The sequence below is a fragment of the Pleurodeles waltl genome, chromosome 6 (assembly GCF_031143425.1).
Source record: "Pleurodeles waltl isolate 20211129_DDA chromosome 6, aPleWal1.hap1.20221129, whole genome shotgun sequence".
Taxonomy (NCBI): domain Eukaryota; kingdom Metazoa; phylum Chordata; class Amphibia; order Caudata; family Salamandridae; genus Pleurodeles; species Pleurodeles waltl.
Genome location: NC_090445.1, coordinates 1,542,077,829 through 1,542,094,117, shown reverse-complemented (window position 1 = coordinate 1,542,094,117; position 16,289 = coordinate 1,542,077,829). Strand labels below are relative to the sequence as shown.

Here is a 16,289-nt window from a genome sequence, read left to right as displayed (position 1 = left end):
GGACGGCAACTGAGGTAGGTTTTCAAAGAAATGAAATCTTCAAGCTGTTTTTTTGCACAGGTTGGTGTTCTTTCTTCCTAATGTATTTTACATACGGAAGTGCAGTTTTTTTTTTCTTCGAGGAGGTAGATGCAGGAACTTTAGATTGTAAGTGCAGCTCTGAACACCCTACATGTTTCCTTTGTGGAAGTGCTTGATGGAGCACCATTCACTAAATCATCCCCAGAGGATGGGAAATCCCCCCTTAGAAAGAGGGTATTTCTGCTTTTTCAAAAGAAGCCTTCAGGGACTTAGAAGGACAAGTCTTAAAAATTTCATAGCGTGAAGCCTTGTGCACTGGATAAAGGCAATAAATACATTGCTCATCTGAATCATTAGAATACACCTTTATCTGTCCACCGGCAGAGCACAATTTGAAAAGAGACATTTTCTCTCTGTCAGACATGAAAACAGTTGTGATAGAGGAGAAGTCTCTCTAGCCAGAGAATGGAGATATTCCAGCACCCTGAAAGCAAAAAGCAGACAGAAGTGGTCCAGTTCTAGGGTAAACAATGACTACCAAGATAAGGTCTCTGTGAAGTTAGAACAGATCTCTTCCTGGGGACGTCCTCACACCATATGTGCAGTAAAATCTGAGCTAAGGTGGTCTCTCTAGGGGGAATAGGAGAGCTTAGCACCTTCACTTCATTGGCTGAATTTTGGGTTGTATCAAATTACAATTAGTGTTAAACCACTGTTGAGGCCTATAGCCGTTTTAACACTGTTTACTTCTATTTAAAGTCACTGGATATGCCCAGCCTTGTAACAGGACTATACAAGCATGTGAATAATGAAAGAGTTAAAAGGTGGGAACAAATTATTCTCCATCATATGACCTCCATTCATAGTCAAAAGGAAAAACAAAATGTCCTGTTTCAATAAAAGCGCAGAGTTAATGAGAATAAATCAATCAAGAAAAGAAGTAGGGTCCATCAGTGAAGGAGGTCGTGTGATGATGCATGACCTACCCAGAATACAAATCTAGATGTAACTGTCTAGAACTGATGTGAAGACATTTCTAGGTGTATCATACATTGGGATGTTCCTCAGTATAGCAGCAGTGCCAGCTTATTCCCTCATGGAGTGAGTGTTTGATGTCCTGAGATGGGATTTACTGCCTTTCTTGCACCCTAAAATCGTATCATGAAACAATCCACATTGCTACGGACTACACGGCAGTGGCCAAGCTAGTTTCAAAATAACCAGAAATACTGAAGAGTTGTTTCCTTTTTCTTATGCATTTCACCTTTCCGGATAGTAACACAACACATTGTTAGATCCAATTTATGTATGTTGTTATATGTCTACAAAACAGACAGCCTGTGCTGAACGGCATGAAAGAATGTAATATTTCTCGCACTTATATAGTGCAGGTACACTGAGTTGGTTTCTTGGTGCTGAGGTAACAGAAACAGCACTCAGCTAATGGTATAAATCATATGCTTGTTTGAAGAGCCATGTTTTCAGAAGTTGCCTGAAGTACATATAACTGGGGGTAGTCCTAATCCCGAGTGGAAGGGACTTCCAGGTGCAGGGGCAAGTACAGAGAATCTTGACCCACCCAATTTCTTCTGTTTGAAAGTGGGGACTGTGAGAAGGTTCATACGAATGGATCTTAGGTTGCAAATAGGTGTATATTTTTGGATGCGGGCTGATATAAAAACTGGACTTCTGCAGTAAAGGTATTTAAAACAATGCAGCCAGTCTTGAAGACAATGCATTGTTCTACCGGCAGCCAGCGTAATTGTCTCATCAAGGGGAGATGTGGCACTGTCCGGGCTGTTGGTAAATTAACCTGGGGTCTGGTTTTGTACCAAAAGTAATCTACGACTGAGGCCCTGTGGAAGGCCCAAGTAGAAAGAGCATGCATAGTCTATTCTTGAGATGACTAAGGCGACGATGAACTAGACAAGGGCTCTGAAGTTGAGGAATTTGCCAATTCTTCTGATTTTGCAAAGTTGCAAGAAGCAGGACTAAGTTACTGCCCCTAACTGGGGTTTCACGAATAGGTCCTTGTCAATGAGAACGCCGATGATCTTTACTGAATTCTTGGGCTGGGGGGTGGGGGTAAGAGAAGGGAACTTTAATTCTTTTCTAAATTGGGCAGTACTGATCGATATGGGGATGTTGTTTCAGCACTTAGGTGCACAGACAGAAAATGCCTCATGCCTTGTTTTTTCTTCTTTTTTTACACTTCATGGTCTGGAGTCTGGTGGTGTCCTGTCTACAGATGTTGCGAGAACCACCAGAGATGGTGAGCTTGACTGCAAGATAAGTGGAGGTGCTGGGTATGATGGCTTTGTAAATGACTGATGCTGTTGGTTTTGAAGAGTGTGTGGGCCTTCAAGGGGATTCAACAGAATTCCATCAGGATGGGGGTGATGTGATCACATTTAGTAAGGTCCTGGATGATACACACGGTGGAGAAAAAGCTGCTCTTCAGAGGTGCCAGCGTGAAAGGTCAGATCCTGATGCAAGAGCATAGAGGCTTGAACACTTCTGAAGTGACTTTCTGGAAGAAATTGTTTAAATGTCTTTAGAAGGGAGAGCTTGAACCAGAGTCTATCTTTGTTTTTTTGGAAATGGGTACCTTGATGATGAGGTTGCTATCTGGGGTGAATCCAAGTAACCGGTATTGGGTGAAAGTTGTGATTGGAAGCAGGCAAAGTTCATATAATTAAGCCTGGTTTTTCATGTTAGGAGTGACCTCCAGGAGGAGAAACTGGATTTCGAAAGAAAGTTCGAAGCTACATGCATTATTTACAAAAAAATTAGAGACTATTTTAGGCAAAGATGAACAGTGTTCACATAAACTAACATTTTGTGGAAAATTGTATTGGGTTTCCTAAAAACAGAATCTTTGAATTTCATGTACTTCCAATGCAATGGTAATGACTAATAGGTATGCAGACTCAAAAGAAAGACTTGTCAGTTTATAAAGACACATAGTAAGTTCCCAGAGGATCCATTTTCTACTATTTGGGGGTGATTTTTCAGAAACCTTACGGGATATATGCAACCACTGATAGTGTAAAAAAAAACCTGCAAAGAACTTGGCTCTACTGAAAGCTAGCTGAACCTTCAGTGATAATTTCCATAAGCTACATCTGCTAGGTGTAGCACATATGGTATAATCTATCCTTCCTGGCATGTGGCCTGATACAAAAATCTGTTTAAGCAGCAGTGGCATATTCATTTTCCTTTGAAAGCATAGAATGTCATGCTGGAGGGATCCTTGGTGTAATTTAGTATGTACTTTCAATCAAAAAGCAATTTACACATGGCTGTATTGTAAGACCTCAAGACCCTTGCGCCTCTTTCTACATGTTAGGTAGGTTTCTGAGTGACATGTGAAAAAGGCCCTGGGGCACTATTGGGAGGGCAGTCACTCTAAAACACTAATCTCCATGTCCTTGGATTCTGGCTTATTGGAACTTGGATTCAAAATCCGGATTTTTTGGCAAATAGACAAAAGCACACCAAAAATATCCAGTCTTGCAAAATATCCAGGAGATTGTAATTACTTTGGAGCCATTCAAAACTTTTCTGATATGTTCTGTTAATAAGTGCATCTGTTTTGATATTTTTCATACATGGTAGATGAATAACAGATGATCAGATTTCTGGCTAGAGGCCTCTGCTAATGGATTTGGACACTAAGGGCCAGGGCTCATCTCTTGCCCTCTTTCGTTACGCTATCTGACTGAGTCACAATTGAAGGGTGTTGAACAGAGTTTGATGGGTATTTTAAGTATACTGTAGGGGTGCTGTCCCGAGCTTCAGCAAATTGATCTAAGTTGTCGGCTCAACCCATCAGGAGTTCAGCCATTGTTACTGTTTGAAATGTATGTAGGTTTGATGTAACGGAAGACTAGTAGCAGATTTTTCAGAGATCATCACCAGGTTACTGATTGCATTGTTGTTTCAGCTGTAAATTGTATTCACAGTTCTCATACAGTAAAGATCACTGATCCTTCAGGTGTTTTTGAAGAAGTATCAAGCATTCCGATGGGTTTGGTAATATGAAGATGCATGAAACAATGCAAGCCAATGGAGAAGCAAACTGATCAGCACTTCGATGAGTAGATTAAGGAATCTAACATTTTTGTTGTACAGATAACAGTCTCTCCCTGGAAGAAACAAACTTTCCTTTTGCTCAAATCACAGCACACTCCAAGCAATGAAGATCTATAGCAGTGACTGTTTCGGTTTTTGAAAGGTGTGATGTGAAGATGTTAAGGTGATAAATAATTGCTTGAATATGTTGCTGAGCTTTTTATTGAGGAAAAGCATGCACCTACCAATTGTCTAGGCAGCAGTAGATGAAAATCTTCAGTTTCTTGATTTGTGCTTTCAATAAAGCCATGCAGGTGGAAATGTTCATCAGAACAGATGCCAGACTGAATGGTAGGTGTTTAGATAGGTAGTGAGCACTTCTACCATGAAGTATATAAACCTGCAATGTGCCCATACCTTTGGAATGGAAAAGTAGGAGTTGGGGGAAGAACTGATGACGAGCCAGCATTTTGAACTTCAATTTTCTGATACCCTAGTTCACTTTCATGAGATTGAGAATGAAACTGAAATCCTGCTATGGGCTTGACTTTCTTACTCCAAAATACAAAGAGTAAATCCCTTGTCTGTCTGAGGCTAAGGATCAGGTTCCATCTACAGTTTTTGCTGAAAAAGTTTAGACTCTTTCCAAAGTTGTAGACTATGGTAACTGCACAACTGTTTCAATGGAATGGCAGATGGCAGATTTTAAACCTAAAGGAAGAGCCACTCTGCCAAACTTTCCGCCCCCATCTGTCAATTTTCTTCTATCCTAAAAACTGATATGTAATGCATCAGCCTACTGAAGTAGATTCCAAATGAGTGATACTGAAAGAAGCCCTCTTTGCTGTTAGCAGGGGCTTCTACCATTGTTGTAAAAGGATGCGGTTAGCACCTGCTTCTTGGTTGTGTCCATGCTGGTAATCGTTTGGTTGATGAGGCATCTGTTGCTGCTGCTAGAAGGAACCCTGCTCTTGATTATGATTTGTGAATATTGATTCTCTTTTACAGATCAACAGATTTTAATGTTTTTCCTCAAGCATTCATTTTATGAAGCTGATCATCACCATAAACTTCGAAAAGCATTGTGCCAGAGGCGAGCAAAGTGAACATTTATTAGAGTGCATTGGCTCCGATACTGATCAGCCATAACCATGATGTTCTTGAAAGGGACATCCATGTGGTAGTTGTGAGCTGCCAGATCAGATACATCAAACACAGGAGTTAGTACTTTATTTTAAATAAGGCATGCCTCATTAATAGCCTCTTGGAAGTCTTGTTTTGTTTGTCTTTAGGAAAGTCATATGTGAACGTCAACATGGACTCCCATAGAGGCACAAGATAACAATCCAAAAAACCTGAAACACATTCTGCTTTCATGGAAACACAGATGTGCCATATACCTTGTGGCGTAGCATAACTAAACATTTTCTCTTTTTGTCAGGAGCAGTAGTAGCTGATGCATGTCTCCTTCATTCTGTCAAATAGAATACTAAGTCTGGTGGCAGACATACCATCAAGAATATGAGGTATTTCTCCAGAGTGTAATATTTTTTAACCCTTCAAGAAGGATCTGATATGGCTGTAGGTGACATCAGATAAAATGTCAATCACTGGTTCCAGAAGACCAAGGTCTGGAGTTAAATGTAACTTAGAAGAAAAGAATGCTGCAGAGTCCTAAACATATTTCAGATCAATGACTTCTTTGGTGGAGTCTAGAGTGGGATACTCATTTTTGTGGCTCCCTGAAACATTATAAAAATATGAGACACGTTTGATGGTCAAGATGGATGTGAAGTTGGGGAATTAAGTGTTCCAATCAGTATCCACTGCAGGATCCACTGTTCAAGTGAATCTCCTGGAATTAGAAAGCCTTTTGAGTACGAGATGCTTCTAGGTATGGTGTATGTCATTTACAAAGCGTTATTGATTTGGGGGACAGGGTGGAGAGTCGGAAGTACAACATGGTATGGATGGTGACAGACACTGATGTTTAAGAATGAAGGGATTTATGAGCACATTTTTAACACTTCTGTGTAGAAGGCCTATGTGGGTACGCAATACAGTACTGTAATTCAGAAACATGCAAGACAGCAATCAGTGTTTGCATGTCCAGAAAAAATGTACATTGAAGTTTTGATTTCTTTGTAAACGTGCGATCTCAGATGCAGAAATAGGATCTGAGTAGTAATCTGATAAGTCATGAAACATGAATGGCATTCGCATAGAGGGGTTGTGGCCTTAAATATAATCTCTGATGTCATGTCACTTTTCAGTAGTAAGAAGGTGCATATGAAGCTTGCCATGATTATGTGCATGATCAAGAGTGTTCATTCCTTTAATTGCATCTCCTCCTAGAGGTCTCTTTTGAGACTAGACTTCAGTGAGGTGAGGTGAAGAAAGAAAGTCACCTAGATGTCCTGTTTACCTTCTTATGCGACAACTAACATTAATTCTCTATCCTGCTTGGAGGCGAATCGCTTAACAATTGAAATTTTCAAGCTAATTGGGGGTTCTTATGTTTTGCTGAAATCAAGTAAATACATCACAACCACATTATGAAGATCTTTTAAATATTTATTTTTGTTATTCGAAGGTTATATAACAGCGTACAAGGGTGTTCATGATAGTGATGTACTCAAAATGAAGGTGAAAAAGCGGTTAATTTCAGTCAGAGGCTTGAAGTTGTAAAAGACATCCAGCGTGGATGTCAAAACAGATGAGAGTGCAGAGTCTAGTGCTCTGTGATCCTCCTCCCAGGAGCTGTTGAAACATAACCTTGTGATCAACTACCAGTACTGGGCATTCCCTTAGAACTGCAGTATTGCTTTGGGAGCTGCTGCGTATCTTGCTGCGTTTTACCTCATTCCTATAACATTTTCTTTCTTAAAATGTTATGTATTGCATACATGAATAGATGTAAGAGTGCATTCAAAATTAAAATTATTTTTTATTTCTAACTGTCCTATTTATTTATTTTCAAAACAAAAAATAACCAAACTTCGGGTAAAACAGTCTACAAATAGCAATGTATAAAATGCTGGAACAAATTTACATTTTTTTCCAGAAAACACTGTCTCTTGTTAAGAGTGTTAATGAATTTCCCAAAGAAGCAGAACATTTCAGTACTGAAAACTATTTAAAATGAGGCCCTCATGAAGAAATACGACTTCTGCTACAGCGTCAATAAATCAAAAACTCACCTTTCAAACTTCTCGCTGTTGTCACTTTTTCCCTCCTGGATGACGTGGACAAAATCATAGGTTAAGATAAATGGGACTCTTTCTCGATTAATTCCGAATTTGGTCTTGAAGTGCCCCAAGAAATGTCCAAAGTCGATGTGAAAGAGCTGGAGAGTAGAGAAAGAGAACATACTCAAAATATACACTCCAGACTAAGTCAAGTCAATCATTAGATATACTCTCAGGTCCTGACATGTTCCAAAGCCATGGCCTCTAAAGTCTAATATGTTCTTGAACTCGGGCCCAAAGAGTCAGATGGTAACCCTGAAAATTCACAAATGTAGCAACTCCAAGAACATGCCCCAGACCTTGAAAGTTTGCACACAGCCTCCTTGATAGATGGAAATGTAGGGTGGCTTAGATGACAATGCCTGCAGCTCACTCGCCCTGAGGGCAGATGTAACGGCCACAAAGAAGGCTGTTTTCAAAGTGAGAAGCCTGAGAGGACAACTGTGGAGTGGCTTGAAAGGAGCACAAATCAGGAATGTTAAAAACAAATTCAAGTCCCATTGGGGCATAACGAATGGAGATGGAGGAAACATATGAGTAAGGCCTGTAAGGAACAGATTTACAATAGGGGATTTAAGAAGTTTGATAAGGCAAACTAAAAAACAAAAAATCAGAGATTGCAGACAAATAACTTTAAAGAGTGCGCAATGCAGAGCCCTGCTGGGCCAACAAAAGTATAAACAATAGGATCTCAGATAGGGGCAGAAAGAGGGTCAACAAACTTGTCTGTGCACTCTGCCACAATTGTTTTCCAACAACAGGTGTATACTGTTTTGGTAGAAGGACGCTTGGCTGCCAAGATTAGAATACAGACTTCGGGAAGGAGGTCGAAAGATGTCAACTGTCGCTGCTCAAAATCCACACAAGAAGGCAGAGACTGGACAGGTTTGGGTGGAGAACCCTCCCCTGCTGCTGCAACAGAAGATCCTCCCACAGGGAGTCTGATCGGAGGATTGATGCCCATGCTCAATAGCTCGGGATACCAGACTCTTCGTGCCCAGTCAGGAGCCACAGGATTACTTGGGACCGGTCGTTCTAGATCTTCTTGAAAACTCTGGGCAGAAGTAATATGAGCGGAAAGGCGTACACGAACCCTGAGTTCTACTCAAGACGAAAAGCGTTGTTACTTGGGGTTCGCGGTAGGCCACAAGCTCACCGTTCACCGTGCTTCCCTTTGGAGTTACCAGCACCCACCGGTGTGCACAAATGTGATGGCGGTGGTCACAGCTCATCTGCGCAGATCAGGGATTTCCCTCTTCCCCTTACTCAACGACTGGCTCTTAAAGGCGGGCTTGACCGAGACTGTCATCTCCCACCACCAGGCCCAGTCTTAGGCGAAGACATCCTTGACTGGATTGTTGACACTCAAAAAACTTCGAAAAAAATGCTAAAAAGATCAGTCAAAAAATGACTGAGGGGTTCCTCTTGTTCAGATCAGCACTAGGCTGGGGCAGAGAGAAAAGAAGTGACGTCAATGCACTGGGGTGGTGCCTACATAGGACCCATGACGTCATATCCGGTGGCACGAGGCAGATGATGGACATGGAGCCGATCAATGCAATCTAACAGCGCACAGGGGTACTGTTTGAGAAAAATCTCCAGGTCCAGACTGACGCCTGGGGGAAATTCTAAGGTAAGGAATCTACAGTAAGATGTCTCTATCAGGAAGACAAACACATCATGCATGGTACCACCTTAGCTTCATGCTTAGGATAAGACCATTCATCTCCTCTTCCAACTTCAACACCATCATTCTATCCTTGGTATGTTAAAGCACTGAGTGTTGTAATAAACTACTAACCACTCACAGGTCACCAGAACTGATCCTGATCACTATATGTCCTTTCCAGCCCGGATAAAAGATGAATTTTCTTTACAGTCCACTTGAAAAAAAACATTGACAATCCACACCATAAGTGTTCTACATTAAGGTGTCAGAGGGGGATCAGCATTCTCACCTCATTACGACTTATAAACCAAAGAGCTAACAAATAACCTCACAACACGTGTTCTCCAACTTGACTCCCAGGTTCCTGAACAACATCCTGATATCACTTGACTCTGTAAACCACCTATTTCACACCGGAGAAGTACTTAGGACATACCTTTTTAAATAACAACCTCCTATACCACAGACTCCTAGACTCTATAAAATCAACAGCTACCCCTGTAATTCATAAATCTACACTCTGTATTTTATCTGGAAATGTGCCTATCTGCCCCTAAGCCACATCTCCAGGTCAGTCCACTCCCATCCAATGACAGAAGCAACAGTGATAAAGCTTGATGTCATTTAGAATATGGTCATCATGTAATATGAAAAATATATCTATCTGTAACACAAGCTTTCCACCATGAGCAAGTGGATTACATTAAAAAACATTTAAACATCCTTGCACATGTGCAGGACCTAGCAGCACTTTAAAAAAAGAAAAATACATCTCTCCAAACAAAAACAATGACTGTGTAAAGGCAACATTTTCCTCAAAAACCTATTACATTAAATTCACCAGAAAAACACATTCTTTTCCTTCTAAAAGAAAAAAGGAAAAGAAAAAAAGTTCAACTAGATGTACCATCCCAGTCCAATTTCCGAGATTACAAGACCTATGGGAACAGGACATGGACCAGCTCAACGACAAAACTATCAGTGGAAACAAGAATCAGACCACTAGAGGTTGCTATTTCAGCACATCTAACACTGGTACAAATTAAATATCTTCCATTTGCCCTACTAATCGCCTAAAGGTTTGTGGCGGATGGGCTGGTTAACCGCCCCAATCTACTCAAGATGTAACAGAACCAAAAAAACGTTGATTCTGAATAGTTTGGAGCAGTGGAAAAATTCAGAAATACTGGAAGAAAACTCAGAATACTGGGGCTATGAAGGCCACCCATAGGCTATGTCTTTTGTGGACTCCAGAGGAATGGCATTAGTCCAGAGAGTAACAAGATTTGCTTCAATACGGCCAGACTTGATATCCCTTTTCCAGACCAGCTTTATTAGGGGGTGACAAGCCCAAGGTAATACTCAGTCAGCAGTTAACATGATCAGCTTAACCGCAAAACATAGCACACTGATAGTCCTTCTTTTACTGGATGTGGAGAAGGCCTTGGGAATGAGTGGATTGGGGAATCATCCATAAAGTCCTCTGTAAGACCCCCATCGGAATCCATTTGGTAGAGGAGAGGAAAAAGACAGAGGTGCCCCTCTCACTCTTGATATTTGCCTTAGCTATGGGACCACTCATTCAAAAACTATAGATAATCCTGCCATCCATTTCCTGTAGGTGAATGGTAAGATTTATAAGATCGTGTGCTATGCAGACAATATCCTGTGTTTTTTAACTAACCCAGATGAGTCTCTAGTTGCTCTGAAAATGGAATTAAAGTCCCTTTCCAAAACAACTGGGTTGAACATTAACTATGGTAAATCCTCAGGAATAGGGGAAGCTGACTCACAGCAGAGTGCTAAACCAAGTCTTTAGAGGGCAGGTTTTGATTTGCACAGAGGGACCCATTCACTATCTGGGCAAACAGATTCCATATCAATGTGATGCTCTGTATGAATGCAACTTACTCCCACCAATCGATACTCCTTTTACAGATTTATACTAAGGAGCAAACTAGACTTGTTTTGGATAGCTAGAATTAATAGTTTTAAAATGACACGGTTCTCAAAGGTGCCATGGCACATACTATCCCGCTACATGTTCCAAAACAATTTATGAAAGATCTTCAAACCTGACTCCTCCAGTTTGTCTAGGGGAGTACATCTCCCAGAGTAGCAATAGTCTTTTCTTTTCATGGGACCAAGTGACTCCTCCCTTTCGGCTCCATTGCGCATGGGCGTCAACTCCATCTTAGATTGTTTTCCACGCAGAGGGTGAGGTAGGAGTTTTTAAAGTAAGGATACTAGAGGTGCCCATGCAATGGAGTAAATGTGTATGTACATAGCATATTAAAGTCAAATATATTTACATATATACAATTTTAATGCAGTTGAAACGGCTACAGGCTCCCGGGGAGGTGGGAGGGCGCATGTGAATCTGCAGCGCAACATGCCACAAACAGATGTACAATGGGTAGGTGACATTTTCCGTTCGATGGCATGTGTAGCTGCAGATACACATGCTGTGCATAGACTACAAAGCAGTAATCTCCCCAAAAGCAGTGGTTAGCCTGTAGGTGTTGAAGTTGTCTGAAATAACGTTCTTAGTACAGCTTGTCCTAATGTGGCTTGTTGTGCTGCTAACACATCTACACAATAATGCTTAGTAAATGTATGAGGCGTAGACCAAGTGGCTGCCTTACAAATTTCTGTCATTGGTATATTACCAAAAAAAGCCATTGTGGCGCCTTTCTTTCTAGTGGAGTGTGCCCTTGGAGTAATGGGTAATTCTCTTTTAGCTTTTAGGTAGCAGGTCTGTATGCATTTGACAATCCATCTGGCAATGCCTTGTTTGGATATGGGGTTACCTGCATGTGGTTTTTGGAATGCTACGAACAATTGTTTTGTTTTCCGAAATTGCTTTGTTCTGTCAATGTAATACATTAGCGCTCTTTTTATGTCTAACCTGTGTAATGCCCTTTCTGCTACTGAGTCTGGCTGTGGGAAGAAGACTGGGAGTTCTACCATTTGATTCAGATGAAACAGTGATATGACTTTTGGTAAGAATTGTGGATTTGTACGGAGAACCACCTTATGTTTATGTATTTGTATAAAGGGTTCTTGAATAGTAAACGCCTATATTTCGCTAACTCTTCTAAGTGAAGTGATGGCCATTAGAAAGGCTACTTTCCACGTTAAAAATTGGATTTGACAAGAATGCATGGGTTCAAATGGTGGGCCCATGAGTCGTGTTAATACAATATTAAGATTCCACGAAGGCACTGGTGGTGTCCTTGGGGGTATGATTCTTTTTAGTCCTTCCATAAAGGCTTTAATAACTGAAATTCTAAAAAGCAAATTTGAATGTTTAATCTGCATAAGCAGATATTGCAGTGAGATGTATTTTAATGGAAGAGAAGGCTAGATTGGACTTTTGTAAGTGTAGTAAGTAACTTACAATGTTTTGTGTGGAGCCGTATAGTGGCGTAATCTGATTAGCCTGGCAGTAACAAACAAATCTTTTCCATTTGTTAGTGTAACAATGTCTGGTTGTGGGTTTTCTTGCTTGTTTAATGACCTCCATACATTCTTTAGAAAGGTTTAGATTTCCAAATTTCAAGATTTCAGGAGCCAGATTGCTAGGTTGAGCGATGCTGGATTCGGGTGTCTGATCTGTTGTTTGTGTTGTGTTAACAGATCTGGTCTGTTTGGTAGTTTTATGTGGGGTACTACAGATAGGTCCAACAGTGTAGTGTACCATGGTTGGCGAGCCCACGTTGGTGCTATAAGTATTAGTTTGAGTTTGTTTTGACTCAGTTTGTTGACTAGATAAGGAATGACTGGGAGAGGGGGGAAAAGCATAAGCAAATATCCCTGGCCAGCTGATCCATAGAGCATTGCCCTTGGACTGAGGGTGTGGGTACCTGGACGCGAAGTTTTGGCATTTTGCATTTTCTTTTGTTGCAAATAGATCTATGTTTGGTGTCCCCCAGTGGTAGAAGTGATCCTGTAGAATCTGGGGATGTATTTCCCATTTGTGAGTTTGCTGTTGATCTCGACTGAGATTGTCGGCTAACTGATTTTGAATGCCTGGTATGTATTGTGCTATCAGGCGAATGTTGTTGTGAATTGCCCAATGCCATTTTTTTTGTGCTAGGAGACACAGCTGTGACGAGTGTGTCACCCCGTTTGTTTAGATATTACATTGTTGTCATATTGTCTGTCTTGACAAGAGTGTGGTTGTGGGCTAGAAGTGGCAGAAACGCTTTTAATGCTAGAAATACCGCTAGCAGTTCTAAGTGATTTATGTGAAGTAGTTTTTGTTGATTGTCCCATTGACCTTGTATGCTGTGATTGTTGAGGTGTGCTCCCCACCCAACCATGGAAGCGTCTGTTGTGATAATGGCGTGAGGCACTGGGTCTTGAAAAGGCCGTCCTTTGTTTAAATTTACAGGGTTTCACCATTGAAGCGGAGAGTGTTTTGGCGGTCTATCAACACTAGATCTTGTAGTTGACCCTGTGCCTGCGTCCATTGTTTTGCTAGGCACTGCTGTAAGGGCCGCATGTGTAGTCTTGCGTTTGGGACAATAGCTATGCACGAGGACATCATGCCTAGTAGTTTCATCACAAACCTTACTGTGTATTGTTGGTTTGGTTGCATGCTTGATCTTAAATTTTGGAACGACTGAACTCTTTGTGGACTTGGAGAGGCAATTGCTCTTTGTGTGTTGAGTGTTGCTCCCAAGTGTTGTTGTATTTGGGATGGTTGTAGATGTGATTTTTGGTAATTTATAGAAAACCCTAGTTTATGTAGAGTATCTATGAGGTATTGTGTGTGAAATTGACATTGTTGCTGAGTGTTGGCTTTTATTAGCCAATCGTCCAAATATGGGAATATGTGCATGTGCTGTCTCCTTGTATGAGCTGCTACTACGGCTAGGCATTTTGTAAATACTCTGGGGGCTGTTGTTATTCCGAATGGTAGCACTTTGAATTGATAATATTTGCCTTGTATTACAAACCTGAGGTATTTTCTGTGAGACGGATGGATGGGTATGTGAAAATACGCATCCTTGAGATCCAGTTCTGTCATGTATTCTCCTTTTTTAAATAAGGGAACTACGACCTGAAGTGTTACCATGTGGAAATGATCTGATTTGATGAAGAGATTCAGTGTTCTGAGATCTAAGATAGGCCTTAATGTTTTGTAAATGCCTGTTCCTTTCTGTTGATAGGGTACTAGCTCTTTGGCTTGTTTTTGTAGCAGTGCTTGGACCTCTATCTGTAATAGGTCTAAGTGTTGTGGAGACAATCTGTGCGGTTTTGGAGGAACATCTGGAGGAAATGTTGTGAATTCTATGCAATAACCATGTAGGATAATTGATAGGACCCACGTGTCTGTGGTAATGTGTGTCCAATTATGGTAGTATTTGGTTAGCCTCCCCCACTGGTGACAAGTGTTGGGGTAGTGTGACAATGAAGTCACAGTTTGCTAGGGCTTGGTTTGGCGGGCTGGAATTTCCCTCTTCCTCTTGGGAATTGTCCTCTATAGGAACCACGAAACCCCCCTCTTTAGTATTATGACTGGTAGGTGGGTTTTGTTTGGGAGGTGGATGGTTCAGATGTTTGTGGTCGGATCCCCACCCCCAAACTGTGGTTTCCTAAATGTGCCTCTGTACTGTGGGGAGTAGAGCGCCCCCATGGCTTTGGCCGTGTCTGTGTCTTTTTTCATCTTCTCGATCGCGGTATCCACCTCAGCCCGAACAACTGATGTTGGTTAAAACAGCATATTTAGTACTACCTGTTGTATTTCTGGTTTAAATCCAGAACTTCGCAGCCATGCATGCCTTCGAATCGTTACAGCTGTGTTGACAGTCCGTGCAGCTGTATCTACAGTGTCTAATGCAGACCGTATTTGATTGTTCGATATGGCCTGTCCCTCTTCAACTACTTGTTGGGCACGTTTTTGGTGTTCCTTGAGCAAATGCTGGATGATGTCTTGCATTTCGTCCCAGTGTGCCCTGTCGTAGCGTGCAAGTAGGGCTCGCGAATTTCAATTCGCCATTGATTGGCTGCTTGTGTTGCCACTCTCTTGCCCGCTGCGTCGAACGTTCGACTCTCTTTATCAGGTGGTGTGGCATCCCTGATGATTGTGAGTTCGCACTTTTTCTTGCAGCCCCCACAACCACTGAGTCCGGAGGGAGCCGTTGCGTTATAAACACTGGGTCTGACGGGGTGGTTTATATTTCTTTTCGACCTTCAGCGTGATAGCTCTCCCCTTTACAGGCTCTTGGAAGACCTGTTGTGTGTGTTTGAGCATGCCCGGTAGTATTGGCAGGCTCTGATAGGATGCGTGAGTGGATGCCAGAGTGTTGAAAAGGAGAGTGCATTGTTACGTTGTGGAACATAGCTGCCCAGGCTAGTACTTGCGTATATGCTGTACTATCCTCTGGTGGTGAGGGCTTGGTTGGATAACACTCTGGGCTGTTGTCTGATTTAGGTGGATCGTATAGATCCCGTGCATCCGCATCATGTTGGGCCATCCCAGTATGTGTGGGTGACTGCGTTATCGGTGTACCCACTGGTGACAAATGTGGTGATTGCAGTGGGGATGGTTGTGGTGAGATCTGTGGTGCTGGTGACTTGTCTCTAACCACTTTGGCTTTCGGTTGTATTTCTGTGTCTTGAAAGGCTAGTTTTCTTTTGGATTTGAGTGAAGGGATGGTCTGTATCTTCCCTGTATCCTTCTGGATTTGCAACCTTTGTTGCGTTTGGTCAGGTTCTTCTACATCCAGATCTTGCTCAAATCTATGCCTTTCTTTGAGCTGCATAGAAAGCCCTTGCTCCTCAGTGTATGATGAACATTTCGGCCCCAAAGCCGTTTTTTTCGGTACCGAAATTCCTAATGTAATTGTCTTTTTCGGTTCCGAGGAGCTTCTTCGAGGCTTGCTTGACTCAACAACTCGATGCCGGAATCTCGACCGAAGTCGGAAGTCTTCGGCAAATCTTTGGCCTTTTTCAGTGCCGATGTTATTTGGTCATCTTCCTTTCTGTGGGTCGAGCCATGGCCTGCTGGCAGTGGCGTCCCCATGGCCTTGAATATTTTTGTGTGACCCTGGGTTTGGGACGGGGCAGGTTTACTCACAGTTTGTTGCACCGTTGAGGGTCATTCACAGTCGGATTCATCCGAGTCCGTTTCTTGGATGGAAATTCTCTCTTCCTCCTCGACGTCGAGATCTTGTTTCGGCTTCAACGCCATTTGTAGTCTTGTTGCGCGTCGATCTCTCAAGGTTTTCTTCAATTGAAACTCTCGACAAGCTTCACAAGTATCCTCT

The 16,289-nt window shown here is 41.9% G+C and overlaps 1 protein-coding gene across 2 annotated transcripts in view; it reads right to left on the bottom strand.

Moving 5' to 3' along the window:
- PIK3CD (phosphatidylinositol-4,5-bisphosphate 3-kinase catalytic subunit delta) overlaps positions 1–16,289 on the bottom strand; it is a 479,399-nt gene that overhangs the window by 51,211 nt on the left and 411,899 nt on the right. For both annotated transcript variants that reach the window (XM_069241165.1, XM_069241164.1), the window contains exon 21: positions 7,296–7,441. In XM_069241165.1, coding sequence (XP_069097266.1) covers positions 7,296–7,441 — 146 coding nt within the window. The remainder of the gene's footprint in view (positions 1–7,295; positions 7,442–16,289) is intronic.